Source organism: Schistocerca nitens, chromosome 9, assembly GCF_023898315.1.
Source record: "Schistocerca nitens isolate TAMUIC-IGC-003100 chromosome 9, iqSchNite1.1, whole genome shotgun sequence".
In the NCBI taxonomy this organism is placed as follows: Eukaryota; Metazoa; Arthropoda; class Insecta; order Orthoptera; family Acrididae; genus Schistocerca; species Schistocerca nitens.
Window position 1 is genome coordinate 83166971 of NC_064622.1, and position 15499 is coordinate 83182469.

The 15499-nt window shown below is 44.7% G+C and overlaps 1 protein-coding gene across 7 annotated transcripts in view; it reads right to left on the bottom strand.

Moving 5' to 3' along the window:
* LOC126203475 (zinc finger protein 420-like) overlaps positions 1 to 15499 on the bottom strand; it is a 164757-nt gene that overhangs the window by 113121 nt on the left and 36137 nt on the right. For all 7 annotated transcript variants that reach the window (XM_049937799.1, XM_049937795.1, XM_049937794.1 and 4 more), the window contains 2 exons: positions 5304 to 5506; positions 840 to 1089 (listed from right to left, as the gene is read on the bottom strand). In XM_049937799.1, the coding sequence (XP_049793756.1) occupies positions 840 to 1089; positions 5304 to 5468 (415 nt within the window). In that variant the 5' untranslated portion in view covers positions 5469 to 5506. The remainder of the gene's footprint in view (positions 1 to 839; positions 1090 to 5303; positions 5507 to 15499) is intronic.

A 15499-nucleotide genomic window follows, 5' to 3' on the forward strand; every position in this document is an offset into this window, starting at 1 on the left:
TTCCAGCCACATCATAAGTGTGTCCCTCACCCTCACAGGAATGAAAACTCTGTAAATGGCCTCTATCCAGCACTAAATGGCATATGGTGGTTGTTGTTGTTGTTGATGATGATGATGATAGTCTAACATCATCCCATCCTGGATTTATTGTGAATTTAAAATTTAATTATCTCTCCTGTCAGCTCTATCTGAACTAGACATGAATATAACAGAGGGAAACATTCCACGTGGGAAAAATATATCTAAAAACAAAGATTCTGTAACTTACCAAACGAAAGTGTTGGTATGTTGATAGGAGACAAGAAGTTACAGAATCTTTGTTTTTAGATATATGAACTAGAGATCAGTTATACAACAAGACTAAGTAAACTATCACATACCTGTACATGATCAATATCTAACCAAATATAGATAAGAAAGTTTAATATCAAACAATGGAAAATCCAGGATGGAATGTAACGATATTATGAAAAGGGAAGTTGGTATCACCATATAGCAGAGATGCAGAGTTGCAGATAGGCACAACAAAAAGACTTCCAAATAAAGCTTTTGGCTCATAAGGCCTTAGGCCTTACGGGCTGAAAGCTTTATTTGGAAGCCTTTTTGTTGTGCCTATCTGTGACTCTGCATCACCACTATATGGTCAGTAACAACTTTCCTTTTCATAAGAAAGTTTACATAGGGATACAAACAAAATTTTCCATAAAATAAAGTGGAGCATGAAAATGATCTACAGAATTTGCAATTACCTATTAGCCCTCAGGCACACAAAACCTGACGTGACACAGATTGATGAAGTTACAACATATGTCTGGAATTACAATAAAATTTTATTGAACCTGTTTCTCCTTGAACCTCCACAGGAGGCTCACCACTTGTGAGGTCAACTTCTGCAGTCCCGGGCAAAGTGTATGTAATGTAAAATACTTGGCCATCATCTTCCTGAAAGGCCACTGCATTAGTTGATACTGTCTTTTCCCCTTCCTCTGAGCAGCTGGGTATGACTGATCCCAGGAAATCTGGTATCACCTCGACACAGTTAACTGCTGGGATCTGCCCAACACCCATAACAGATTCGCCATTAACGTCCTGAAAAATTAAAAGCAGTGTTATTGTTTTTCACTATAAAGTAACCAAAAGGTATGAAATTACTATGCATTTGTGCCTAGCCAGCACGACAGCAAGCACAGAAATTTAGCCCCTGTCACAACCAATCATTGTTTATTAATGAAAAATGACTTCAAACCAAAGCTAAGAACATTTCTTTTTCAGCAGTAATGTGTCTCATCTGCAGATCTTGAACACACCACAAAAACTCACACCCCATATTTATTCAGTTTTGTAAGCAATCTCAGCCCAAAATAATTATTACTAATGTAAATTTCAGTAATCTAAGAATCAGAAACACTATATAACAAAAACTGAATCCAACCAAAAAAAGCTAAATATTGCACAGTGTACAAACAAATCAGCGAAAATAATCAGTTTTTGGAAATATAATGTAACTGGATAAATAAAAAGTTTACTCTCCAAGTGGCAGCAGGACAACAAAAGCATATTAAGGGTAAGGAAATTTGCAAGCTTTCAGAGCCAATGGCTGCTTCTTTTGGCATCTATATTCTCCTGCCGCCACTTGGTGAGTGAAGTGTATAAATAGCTAAATAACAGTGCCATAACCACTTGCACACAATGTATGAAGGCCATCCAGAAAATAAATTATGATTGTGCCCAGAGAAGGCATGAGTAGTTGGATCAGAAAGTCCATGTGTGGAAAGAGAGGTACACGATGCAATAATGTGGTACAGTTGCATTGTTGTGACCGTAGTCATTTTGCAATGCTAGGAGAAAATGATAGTATTGTTTCGTGCCAACTACAAGCTTCAAAGAAGTATTAGATTTCTACCTCTCTGTACAATACCGTACACGTCGATATAAATACTTTGATGTTACCTGATAATGATTAGTTGATCAAAACTCTTGGTCAATACAGGTATATTTTGTCAGCAACTCTCATTAGTTCTTAAATATGACTCTTCCAAACAATCCCTCTGTCACATAATTGTTCACATGTGAAGAGCAAATTCAAGCAGACAATCTCTGTCAAAAAAGTTGGGTAGCTCTTCTGGAATATTGTGGTTCACAGAAGACCATGATCTTATAGTGAAAGGAGGTTATAAGTGCCAAGTTGCATAGTCAAATACAGCGAAATCTGCAAAGGGCAATCCATGGCAAGAGAGGTGGAACAAAGAGTGGAAGTGTTATTCTTTTGTACTGCAATGCATGGCTCCTTAAAGCCAACATCACAATGAATCAGTTACTTCAGTTTGAATGGGAGGTCTTCATCCTTCCACCCTAAGCCCCATGCTCATGCCAACTAACTTTCATTTGTTCCATCACCAGCAGTGACTTAATGCCAGCAGATTCACATGGCATACACATACAAATGTTGGTGCACCAACACAATAAATGCCATCACAGTTGTGGTACAGTAAGAAGTAGACAGTGAATATCTGCGAATAGTAAAATAAATGGTCCCTACTTTTTGATGTTTTTGTTTTCTTTATTAACCACTACAAAGCGTACGGAAAGAGAAGAGCTCTGACAACTGATGCGGCCTTGGCACACATGCTTCGCACATCCATGACAGCCAATCATATCGTGAGCTTTTGTTTACATAACTGTGGCAATGCCCCAGTGTTGCCATTGTGCTGGGCGACTGCTGCTGGCTTGCTGCCCATGCATGTCGAATACTGGCAACTGCACTGCCAGCTGTCAGAGTTATTCTCTCGACATACATAGTATAGGCCTAATTTTCAGGGTGACAATTTTTGTCATGTCAAGTCTTGTGTGCCTTAGGGCTGATAGTTAACTGCAGATTCTGTAAAAAAAGGTCTTATCTTTTTATTGCATTGACTTCGAAGCTTAAATTTTTTACACTGACAAGGCACCATATCTTAGTATTTGACATAAATTTCACCTTGATACCTCTACTGATTTCTAAGAAAAAGGAGTCTTAACAGACAGATCATATAATAGTTCCACTTTCACTGACGGAGGTATCAAACCCTAAAAAACAGAATTAGCAGAAGGGGAAAAAGTATTAATTGATACATATTATAGAAATGTATGTATGTATGTATGTCCCACATATCCTACTAAACTCCTGGATCAATCTCAACCAAACTTCATACACATATTACTTACTGCCTGGAAAGAAATACCATGTTGGTAAGAGCCATGACCTGCCTACTGGGGTGGAGTGGTAATGTGGAGAGAGAAAAGGGGGGAAGAAGAGGAGATGGGCAACTAGAATTGGAGTAAATACATACCCGGGCAATGCTGTGGACTCAGCTAGTCAATTAATAAACTAATAGATGTCACTGCAGTTCAACATCAATTGCTGCAGATTGGAAACTGTAATAATCAGTATCTGCAAGTATTTAATCAAGTTGTGTGGTGGAATGTTACCTTCAATCAGCTCATAGCTGTCTGTATGTACCATTCCTTGCTACTCCATCTTTAAATCTACATCTAAACCCTCTCATTGAGTGTGGCTGTGGTTACTCATGATCTAGTACTTTCTTGCTCTGGTTAGAAAGTTCTATTTATTGTGTGAGTATATGGTCTGAGCAGCACATATCAGAGCACAGGAGGACAACCAGCAGCCCTTGGGGCCGGTTCCAGTCTGCAACTGGTTTCAGTCTAGCCCGTGGAAGAAATTCGTGGGAGAGAAAGCGAGGCACATGCATTGTACTCTACCTGGGACACATTTCTGGTATTTCCATCAATGGTCAGACTGCCTCAGGTTTCAGCTCATGACATGGCCAGCAATTTGATCAGAACAACAAAGAGAATTTTGTTTCCAATCTTATTGGAGAGTTACACAATGAAAGTTTTTAAGGCAGCTATTGTAAAACTACATTAGTTAGGAAGCAACGTTAACGATTTAAATGTGTAAACATCTGAAGACAGGGAACACAAAAAATGAATGTACTCTCAAAAACATGTGTTTTGAGGCACAATTTGTTGATGTGGTGTGTCGGGAAAGGGATGCCATTTATATCAGTGCATTACACCATGGATGCTACACTTTTGATTTTATATGCTAGGTGGGCTGTTAATGAATCAAGTGATGAGGCAGCCCGTGAACTTAATTACATATATGCCTCAGGCACACAGGTCACCAAAGGTTGCCCGTGCCTGTAGTAGAGAATGGCAAAAAGCTACCCAGTTAATTGTTGGTAGAATTTTAAGAAAAGCAAACAATTTCGAGGTGCAAATTAACAAAACAGAAAACCTGATGGACAAAATGCTTTTTTAATCCCAAAGAAAGATGATATTATGCAGTGAGGGCTAAAGGCATATTCATGTGTTAGATTTTCAGAAGATTCATCAGTGAGGTGAGTGAAGTTACCTGCCTGCATCCCGTGTATAGGCATCCACAACACAATGCTCCATCCCCCCACCCCCTTGGAATCTGGAGTAACGAGTTTTTATTCATTTAGGATTCTCATATGTCATGACGGACAACCTTCTATTGTTCGGGAGATAAGAAGTTCTTTGTCTCACCTATAAAATTTACCTATTGTGTCATGACATGTCTCAAAACTGACCAACTCATTTACAAAAAAAATATGAATTTTGGAGTCTTGTATCCCCTCACCCATCCAGATAAATTTCTGTGGAATCCCATGGTCCTGAGCTTCCCCTCTCTTGTCTTTTGTATTTTGTAGTTTTGTTGTTACCATTCATTTGCTACATTTTACCTTTTTCTTCTCCTCTGCCACAATTTCCCTCCCTTATCTCTGGCTTCTCAACAGTGTTCTATACAGCTTTAGTCTTCTTCAGGTTTCAGTTGCCACCACTGTATCCTTTCTAAACCAGTGACTTAGCTTAATTTTCTTCAAACCTTCCCTACCTATAGAGAATCTTCCAGGTTTAAACTACAGCAATAAACGAATTATAGAAGGAGAATTACAGTTAAACATCATACCATGATAATGTCGTTAGTGGTGGAATACCCTGATAGAGACAGGATGGGGACAATAATTGGTCATGTCCTCCTCAAAGGAAGATTATCAACTTTTACATTAAGCGATTTAGGGAAACAAATCTTGTTGGCTGTATAGTGATCTGAACTATCGTCCTCCCAAATGCAAGTCCAGTGTCTTAACCCCTTCACACCTCACTCCGTTGTAAAGAAAAACAAAACTTTTTCCTCCCTTATTTGTAGACACTAGCTGTTATGCTAAATTCAATACAAATAAGTAAAACAGTGATAAATTGCTATGAGTTCTCCTCACCTCTTGTACCAGAGCAACGACTTCATGATCCAACTGTTGACTACCTGTAATTACAGGCAAAGCCCATTCCACTTCACCTTCTGGTTGCAAGCATATGACAACAGGGTCCTGTGCAGTTGTCACATTTTCCACTCCAGCAACAGTCAGACAATTTTGTAGCTCCATGGATATCTCTCATTATCAGAACAACCACACAAAAGCATCTGAAAAATATAATGAAAAAAGTTCATCTTTATGAGAAAGTATGGCACCTAAAGGCAAATGAGTAGCATCTAATTTCAATGTGCATCATACATCAATACCAAAACGCATCAAAAATTTGTTTGGGTTAACTGTAAATCAAAAATGCCTGGAACTGTAAGAACACAAAGACATCCTAGAAAGTATTTCCAAGTCACTGTTGCAGTACGTTATGCACTATTTCCTGAGAAACTTTTCGTCAACCTCATACACAGAACTTTAGTGATACAAAATCATTATTTAACAAATAAATAGGATAGATTGCTGCTTGCCACATAGAGGAGGCCTGAAGTGACAGACAGGTACACTGGAAGGAGAATACTTGAAATTAACAGCACCTGGACTTCGCCCTTCATCAGATGTAGAAAACAAAAACACACACACGGTCACTGTCAACTCCGGGCATTAAGACTGCAATCAGCCCTCGGTGCCCAGAAATGACAGTGACCATGTTTTTGTACAAGTTGTGAACATGTGTTTTGCCTACATCCACTCAGGGACTTCATCCGATAGCTGATAATATACAGCAGTCTTCTTTCAATGTGCCTGTCAGCAATTCAACACATCTTCTACATGTTTAGTAGCGATCATCCAGTTTCGTAGTTGTATTCCATTCTGGATTTCCCACTGTCTGAAAATCGATATTTAGTTATATCACCACAAACCATAACATCATATTGAGGACTGATTTCTGTAGTGTCAAAATCAGATAATTTTATCCAAAATGCACAAATAATTAGTGAAGGCACAGAAAGCACAACACTGAGTTTTCATCTCAAATAAACTTGATCTGTGACGCACTGAGCACATCATAGAAAAAGTGAATTCTGGAAAGAAGGCAGTATGTTTTAGTGTGTGTGTGTGTGTGTGTGTGTGTGTGTGTGTGTGTGTGTGTGTGTGAGTGTGAGTGTGAGTGTGTGTGTCTGATGGGTGCTCTATGGCAAAGTCATCAGCGCGCTTACACTTATAAAAACAAACAAATGTGGAGATGAACTAAAAGTGTTGTACACGCATGCACTCAAAATGACCACACAGTCACTCTGTATCACATGCAGTAAAACCAATTAGAGCCAGCCACCCTTTGACACATTAAGAACATCTCCCTAAAATCTCGTTAAAAATGATGGATGATGCACAAAACTTTAAAAACCTAACCACACTCATTTGATCATTACATAACATAGACGGCAGATCTGCCAGCAAATCTGCTGTAGTCCGCTGGTCAGCAAATAAAATGCAGTCCAACAAATGTGGCACACCATTATCTGCATGCCACAAGCACCACACATTGAAGGGCCCTCTCACCAGAGTAAGAATCCATATATCACAGGGCCATGGCCCATGCGAAGACAAATAAGAAGGACCTCGTCCCGCAGACGGGGCTGGAAGGAAGTACTGTACAGCCGAGTTGTCAGCTTGATGACACGGAGCTTGTTATTGATCACTGCCAGCCACTCTTCTTCCAATTGACATTTGACTTTGTACCTCAACAGTGAGGTGATAGCACGCAGGGGGATAGCACACTGAAATACCAGAGGATCACGACAGGCCCCCTTCGCTGCTCGATCCGCCCTTTCATTCCCCACAATTCCAATGTGCCCAGGTACCCTACAGAATAAAACCTCCTTCCCCAGTCATTATAGTTGTAGGAGTACATCTTGGATATTCTGAGTACAAACATTGGAGAAAGTAAAGTTGGTTGGTTTGTTTAAAGGGGGGGGGGGGGGGGGGGGGGGACAAACTGCGAGGTCATCGGTCCCTTGTCCCCAGTTAAATAATTACACAACGAAAAAAGAAGAAAAGAAAGGAGACATACAGCACAATAACAAGATAACAAGAGAAAGGAAGAACCAGAAGAACGACAGAAGGACAACAAACACAACTATGGACAAAAACAGGAAAAGAAAACTATAGAGAGAAGCAAGAAACACGTAGAATGGGTAAAAACAAGAGAGCAGATGACCATGGCTGGCCGACCACGAGAATAAAAAGCCAGCCACTCTTCGACACTTTAAAACATCAACCAAAACTTGTATAGAATGATAAAACCTACCATCTCGTATAAAATGTAAAACTAAATTAGCTGATGAGGCGTTGGCAGCTAAAATTAATGGCAATGGAGCCAGTAACCGAAGAGTCTGGCGCAGGGCAGCAAAAGGAGGACAGCTCACCAAGATACGGGCCACTGTCAGCTGGGCGCTGCAGCAACACTGAGGTGGGTTATCACAGCACAGGAGGTAGTCGTACGTCACCCAAGCATGGCCAATGCAGAGCTGGCAGAGAACCACAGAGTCCCTGCGAGAGGCCCGCGTGGAGGACTGCCACACATTTGCTGTCTCCTTAATGGCACACAGTTTGTTGTGCGTGCTGGGGTTATGCCATTTACTCTCCCAAATCCGCAAAACATAGTGGAGTAGTACTGAATGCAGGTCAGTTGCAGAAAAGCCGTTCTCCATAAGCGGTTTTCGCGTAGCCAGTTTGGCCAGCCTGTTGGGAAGTTCGTTGCCTGGGATTCCAACATGACCTGCGGTCCAGACAAACACCACTGAAAGACCACACTGTTCCTGGGCATAGATGATGGACTCCTGGATGGTCACTATCAAAGGATGATGAGGGTGGCACTGGTCAAGAGCTTGTAGGCTGCTCAAGGAGTCAGTACACAGAAGAAACGCCTCCCCAGGGCATGAACGGGTGTGCTCAAGGGCACCAGATATAGCCACCAGCTCGGCAGTGAAAACACTGCAGCCATCGGGAAAGGAATGCCATTCAATAGTCCTCCATGGACATATGTGAAGCCGACATGAGCATTAGCTATTGAGCCATCGGTGTAAACCACAACGTGGCCTAGGTACTTGTCAAGAATTGAGAGGAATAGACAGCGGAGAGAGTGGGGTTAACTAAGTCCTTAGGGCCATGTGAATGGAACAGGTGAAGCTGTAACCCAGGTGCACACCATGGAGGTGTATGTGGTGGATCTCAAGTATAGATGGTAAAGGCAAGGACACCATTTGAGAAAGAAGGGATCGGACATGAACTGCAATTGGAAGCCCTGACCTGGACCACCAATGCGAGTGAAGAACCGCTGTGGGTGGGAAAAGGAGACAGTGATTCGGATGCGCAGGAGAACTATGGACATGTGCTATGTAACAGGTCAACACTTGTGCACACCTAACCTGCAATGGCGGCACTCCAGCTTCCACACGGACGCTGGTCACTGGACTCGTCCTAAAAACTCCTGCCGCTAGGCGAGCGCCACAATGGTGCACTGGCTTGAGTAAATGCAATGCTGAGGGTGCTGTCAAACCATAAACCAGACTTCCGTAGCCAAGACGGGGTTGAACAAGGGCTCTGTAGAGCTGCAGCAGCGTAGAGAAATCTGGACCCCAGTTGACATTGCTTAGGCAGCGGAGGGTATTGAAGTGCTGCCAGCACTTCCGCTTAAGCTGAGGAAGGCGAGGAGCCAAGTCAATCAAGCGTCAAAAATCAGTCCTAAGAATCGATATGTCTCCATTACAGTGAGTGGATCATCATTAAGGTAAAGTTCTGGTTCTGGATGAACGGTACGACACTGACAGAAGTGCGTAACACACAACTTTGTGGCCGAAAACTGGAAACCGTGGGCTAGAGCCTATGACAGAACCTTGTGGATGGCTCCCTGTAGGCACCACGCAGAAACACCAGTACTGGTGGAGCACTATGAAATACAGAAGTCGTCTGCATACAGAGAAGGTGAGACGGATGGCCCTACAGCTGCTGCTAGACCATTAATGGCCACTAAAAATAGAGACACACTCAATACAGAGCCCTGTGGGACCCCATTCTCCTGGATATTGGGGAAACTATGGGAGGCACCAACACAGACACAGAAAGTACAAAGTGACAGAAAATTTTGTATAAAAATCAAAAGTGGGCCTCGGAGACCCCACACATATAATGTGGCAAGGATTTTGTAAATAAAAAAAGACGGCAACCAGGTTTTGGCGTCTGGAAAAGACTGTTTGGATGGCAGACTCCAGGGACACAAGATAATCAGTGGTAGATTGACACTGGTGGAAGCCGCCGTGACATGGAGCCAGTAGGCCACGTGACTCCAGGACCAAAACCAACCGCCGACACACCATACATTCCAGCAGCTTACAAAGAACATTGGTGAGGCTGATGGGCCGATAGCTATCCACATCAAGTGGGTTTTTACTGGGTTTGAGCACCGGAATGATGGTGCTCTCCCACTATTGCGATAGAAAGACACCGTGGCACCAGATCAGTTTGAAGATGACGAGGAGATGTCGCTTGTAGTCAGATGAGAGATATTTAATCAACTGACTGGATCCGATCTGGTCCACGAGCTGTGTCGGGGCAATTTGCCAAGGGCACTGAGGAGCTCCCACTCTGTAAATGGGGCATTATTGGGTTCGCGAGAGGACTTTCCCTTCCAGCTGCCGTTTCAGAGTACGAATGGCTGAGGGGTAATTCTCCGATGCAGAGGCTCAAGCATAGTGCTCAGCAAAGTGCTAGGCAATCACGTTTGCGTCGATAGAAAACACGCCATCTATGTTAACACTGGGAACACCTGTTGGGGTCTGGTACCTGAGAACACATTTGATCTTTGCCCAGACTTGGGAAGGTGATATATGGCACCCAATGGTCGATACATACCTATCCCAACAATCCTGCTTCCATCGTTTGATAAGTTGGTGAACGCGAGCACGGAGCTGTTTAAAGGCTATGAGGTGCTCCAGGGAAGGGTGCCACATATGCCGCTGTAGAGCTCACTGACGTTCCTTAATTGCTTCAGCGACTTCCGGCAACCACCAAGGGACTCTCTTTCGCCGTGGGCACCCTAAAGAGTGAGGTATCGTGTTTTCTGCCACAGAAACTATTGTTGTAGTCACCTGCTCAACCATCACATCGATGTTCCCATGTGGGGGAGAGTCAACGGTGACAGCAGAGGTGAAAGTTTCCCAGTCCGCCTTGTTTAAAGGCCATCTGGACAGGCGATCATGGGCTTGACGCCGGGGCAGTGACAGGAAGAGGGGGAAGTGGTCACTACTAACACAGGTCATCATTTGCTCTCCAGTGGATAGATGGGAGAAGTCCTGGGCTGCAAATTGATAACTACCTCGAGCCACACTGAAATGTGTGGCGGTCCCAGTATTTCAGAGGCAGAAGTCAAATTGAGACAGTAAATTTTCGACATCTCTGCCTCAGCCAGTAAGTACGGTGTCACTCCAGAAGGAGTTAAGGGCGTTAAAATCTCCCAAAAGTAGGAGGTTTAGGGAGTTGATGAATCAGTGCAGTTAATACATTAAGGGATAGTAGACCATCTGGAGGAAAATATACATTGCAGACAGTTATTTCCTGTGTCATCCTTACTCTGACAGCCACAGCTTCAAGAGGGGTTTGAAGGGACACAGGTTCACTACAGACTGAGTTTAGGACATAAATGCAAACTCCACCTGACACTATAAAGTCACTATGGTTCCTGTAGTATCGCTTATAGCCGCAGAGGGCTGGGGTCTGAATTGCCGGGAACCAGGTTTCCTGGAGGGCAATGCAGAAAACAGGTGTAAAGCTTAACATTTGCCGTAGCTCAGCCAGGCAGTGGAAAAAACTGCCGCAATTCCACTGGAGTATGACGTCATCGTGAAACTGGGAAGGCATGGAACACTGAATGAGGCAGCCTCAGAGTCATCTCCTGCCACCGACTTTTTGCCTGAGCAGTCTATATTCATTTTGCCTGAGGGTCCAGCGAGATCTAGGTCCTCAGAGGACACCAGAATCTCCACCTCATCCGCAGATGCAGAGCTTTGAGGTAGCAGTGGTGTGGGTGCCACTGCAATTCCCTTGGTCTTGGGGACCTTCTTTTTCAATTTCTCTCGCTGTTCTTTGGGTTTCTTTGGCTATGAGGACTTCACTGATTCAGTCTCCGGGACTGAGGATGAGCATGAAGCCCTGCGACCAACTGTTTTTGGGCTCTTCAGCCACTGGCAGCTGTCGTCTTTCCCACTAGCAGAAACCTGGGAAGGAAGTGACCCAAGGGACGCCTTCCTAGCGAGAGCAGCCGAAGAAGTTGTATGCTTCTCCGGCTTTGACTTAGAAGTAGGGACTGGTGTCCCCGATGGATGGGGGGGGGGGGGGGGGGGGCAGTGCTCCGACGTAGGTGGTGCAGAAGCAACAGGGAAACAGGGAGGGAAGTGCCCCCCACCATCATGAGGGCAGGTACAGTCTTCCACTCTGAGAGGTGACTGCTGGGGTTGGCGGAGCTGATGGGGCTATAACTGTTGTAGCTGTGGCGTAAGACGATGTCATGCGTACAGGATGCAGGCATTCAAATTTCCTCTTAGCCTCACTGTAGGTCAGTCAGTCCAGGTTCTTGCACTCCATGATTTTCCATTCTTTCTGGAGAATCCTGCAGTCTGGAGAGCAAGGCGAATGATAGTCTCCACAGCTGACACAGATGGAAGGTGGGGCACATGGAGTATTGGGATGTGATGGGCATCCGCAATCTTGACATATGACACTGGAAGTAGAGTGGGAAGACATATGACCGAACTTCCAACATTTAAAGCACCGCATTGGGGGAGGAATATAGGGTTTTACATCACAGCGGTCGACCATCACCTTGGCCTTCTCGGTAATGTATCAACCTTGAAGGTCAAGATGAAGGCACTGGTGGCAACCTGATTACCCCTTGCACCCCGGTGGACACACCGAACGAAATGTACACCTCACAGTTCTAAATTGGTGCACAGCTTATTGTTGGACTGCAAAAGAAGGTCCCTGTGAAATATGATACCCTGGACCATATTTAAGCTCTTACGAGGTGTGATGATTACAGAAACATTCCCCATCTTGTCATAAGTGAGTAACGCCAGTGACTGGGCAGAGGATGCCGTTTTGATCAAGACTGACCCAGATCGCATTTTGGACAAGCCCCCAACCTCCCCAAACTTGTTCTCTAAATCCATTGTCATCCTCAGCGTAGAAAACGATACTGCACAGTTGATGGAAAAACACACACCGAGTAGGTGACCTCGCCCAACAGTTGGAGAATGAGTAGAAATGCAGACCCATGTCGACGAAGGATGCAATAGGTCTCAGCGCATGATGGACATGATGCACCACGTAAAGCGCCCTTCCCCAATTGGCTCGCTCTTCGGGAAAATTTTGAAAATGGAGTTCAAACCCTACAGGGGACCATCACAAAGGCCGAAACATGTGAGACTCCTTTTAGTCTCCTCTTATGACAGGCAGGAATACCTCGGGCCTATTCTAACCCCCGGACCTGCAGGGCGGAGAGAGTAAAGGATGCTCAGAGATTCTGAGCAGACGAGAAACCTAACAGCGGGACAACATCTCATCTGCTCCAGTGCTCGCAAGATCGCATACAATTCTGCATCGAAGACGATAAATTCTGGAGGCCTGACCTTGAGGACACAATCTGTGAAAACGACAGAGCAACCGACAGAGACCACCACTTAAACCCATCCATAAAACACTGCTACATGTTCATGGCACTCAGATAAAATATCAGAGAATATCGCATTAAAAACGGAAACAGGAGTGCTATCTCTGCCATAATGCACCAAATCTACAATTGCTCTGGGCCTCTCCAGTAACCAGAGTGGCAGGCAGTTGAAACCCTGGATTTGGGGTCATACTGGCTCCACACGCAGAACCAAAATGGAATCGTGGCTTGTGGACAGTTGGAAAAAAGGTGTTCCAGAGGTGTACAAGCAACAGTGTGGTGTGCAGGTGAAGTTGGAGCTGCAAGGAACTTGAAACGCCTGACGCATCACAAAGAGCTGGCGCCGGATGGTAAGTGGCGGTTTCCGCACCTCAGCACAGATGCTAGGTATGGGACTGGTCCGATAACCACCCATGGCCAGCCAAAACCCCTCATGATGGACAGCATCAATGATACGTAGATAAGAGGGCCTCGCTGACCCATACACCATTCAACAATAGTCCAGTCGCGAACACTCAAAAGCCCATTAAAAAACTGAAGGAAACTTGCCCTGTCCTCTCCCGAAGACCTGTGGCTAAGGCACTTGATAACATTCAGTGCCTTCAGGGTTCTGGGAGTTCAGTGCCTTCAGGGTTCACGAGTCAAAAATGTGGCCCAGAAACTGCATTGTGTCTCTCAAATGCAGGATGGTGTCCCCCATATTCAAGGCAGGCAAATTAAAGAGACAATGAGAATGATTAAAATGAACACAAACACACTTATCTGCACAAAAGTGAAAACTCTTCTTTTCAGCCCACTTCTCTAACCGCCACACTGTAAGTTGCAACTGACAGCTCGCCCTGCAACACTGAAGGAGGAACAGAAAACAGCAGAAACGTCTACAAATAGGGAGCACTACTGTACAGGACTCCTTACCGTAGATGTGATACTGTTGATGGCTATGGCAAAGTGGGTAACACTTAGAACACTGCCCTGAAGAACACCATTCTCCCGCTCAAATTGATCAGAGAGCATGTCACCAACTTGGGTCCTAAAAAACTGCTGAGATAGAAAAGACCATATGAAGATGGGGAGGTGGCCACAAAAGCCCCATTTATGCAGTTGTGCAAGAATACACGGTCTCCATGTAGTATCATATGCCTTACTTATATCGAAAAATATGCTGATACAGTGATGCTTACAGAGGAAAGCCAGCTGCATAGACACCTCCAAGAGAGTCATATTGTCAATAGTGGACGAAATACTTTGGAATCCACACTGAGAGCGGCTAAAGAGTTGCCTGGTCTCTAACAACCAGACCAGACGACTGTTAACCATTTGCTCCAGGGTCTTCCCCACACAGCTTGTTAAGGCGATACTCCGATTACTACTGGGACATGTGCAGTCCTTTCCTGGTTTGAGGAGAGGCATCAGAATTGCCTTCCTCCACGAGTTGGGGAAGTTGCCTGTCTGCCATATTAGATTAAAGCATTCGAGGAGGACTTCCTCTGATGCCGCTGACAAATGTCTAAGCACGCAGTACCGTATTTGGTCGTGACCGGATGCAGTGTTACAAATCTCAGTCAGTGCCAATTTGAGTTCCCAAATGGAGAAAGGGGAGTTGTAGGCCTCAGAACTGTTGGACCTGAAGTCCAACTTTTCCCTCTCAACAGTCGCATGATAGCGACAAAACGCCAGATCCTGGCTTGCATCGGCAAAGTTTGTGCAAAATGTTTGGGCAGCGTCTGAGCAATGTCTCTGGGTGTTGTTTGGAGGCACCCCTGTTTCAGCACTGCTGCTAGTGGTAAACAGTTACATTTACGGGAAATCCTCCAGATGGCTTCCCATACTTTTATATAAGAAGCGGAACGATTGATGGAGTCCAGGAACAATAGCCATGACCTTTTCTTACTCTCCCTAATGACGCATCAAGCCCTGGCCCTCACGACTCGAAAAAGGCTCTAAGGTTGTCTGCTGTCGGTCGGCATTTTAAATGTTGAAGAGCCGCACGCCTTTCCCAGATTGGGGAATGGCACTTGTCTGTCCACTAAGGTATTGGTCGCCTCCTAAGATGACCTGCGAACTGGGGGATGGAGAAGTCAGCAGCACAATGGATCACTCATGTGATGTGGTACACTCATCCTTGAATGCTGTCGCAGTGTTCGAACACAGCCAGCCTGCTGAAACACATCCAGATAGTCCTGCTGACCATCCATTTTGGGGGCTTAGCTTCAAATGGTGTGCCATTTAGTAGGTGAAGGCGGACTGGGAAATGGTCACTGGAATATAGGTCATCAATGGCCTCCACTGTAGCGAGTCAGCGAGGCCGGTAGAACAGAAAGAGAGGTAGATGGCTGAGAATGACCTAGTAGCAGCAGAGAAATGTGTGCGAGTACCCATGTTGAGGATTCACAGCTCGTGAGACATCATGAGGCCCTCCAAAACCCGACCCTGAGGGCAAGTATTGGTCAAGCCTTACAGGACATAATGGGCATTGAAATCTCCCAGG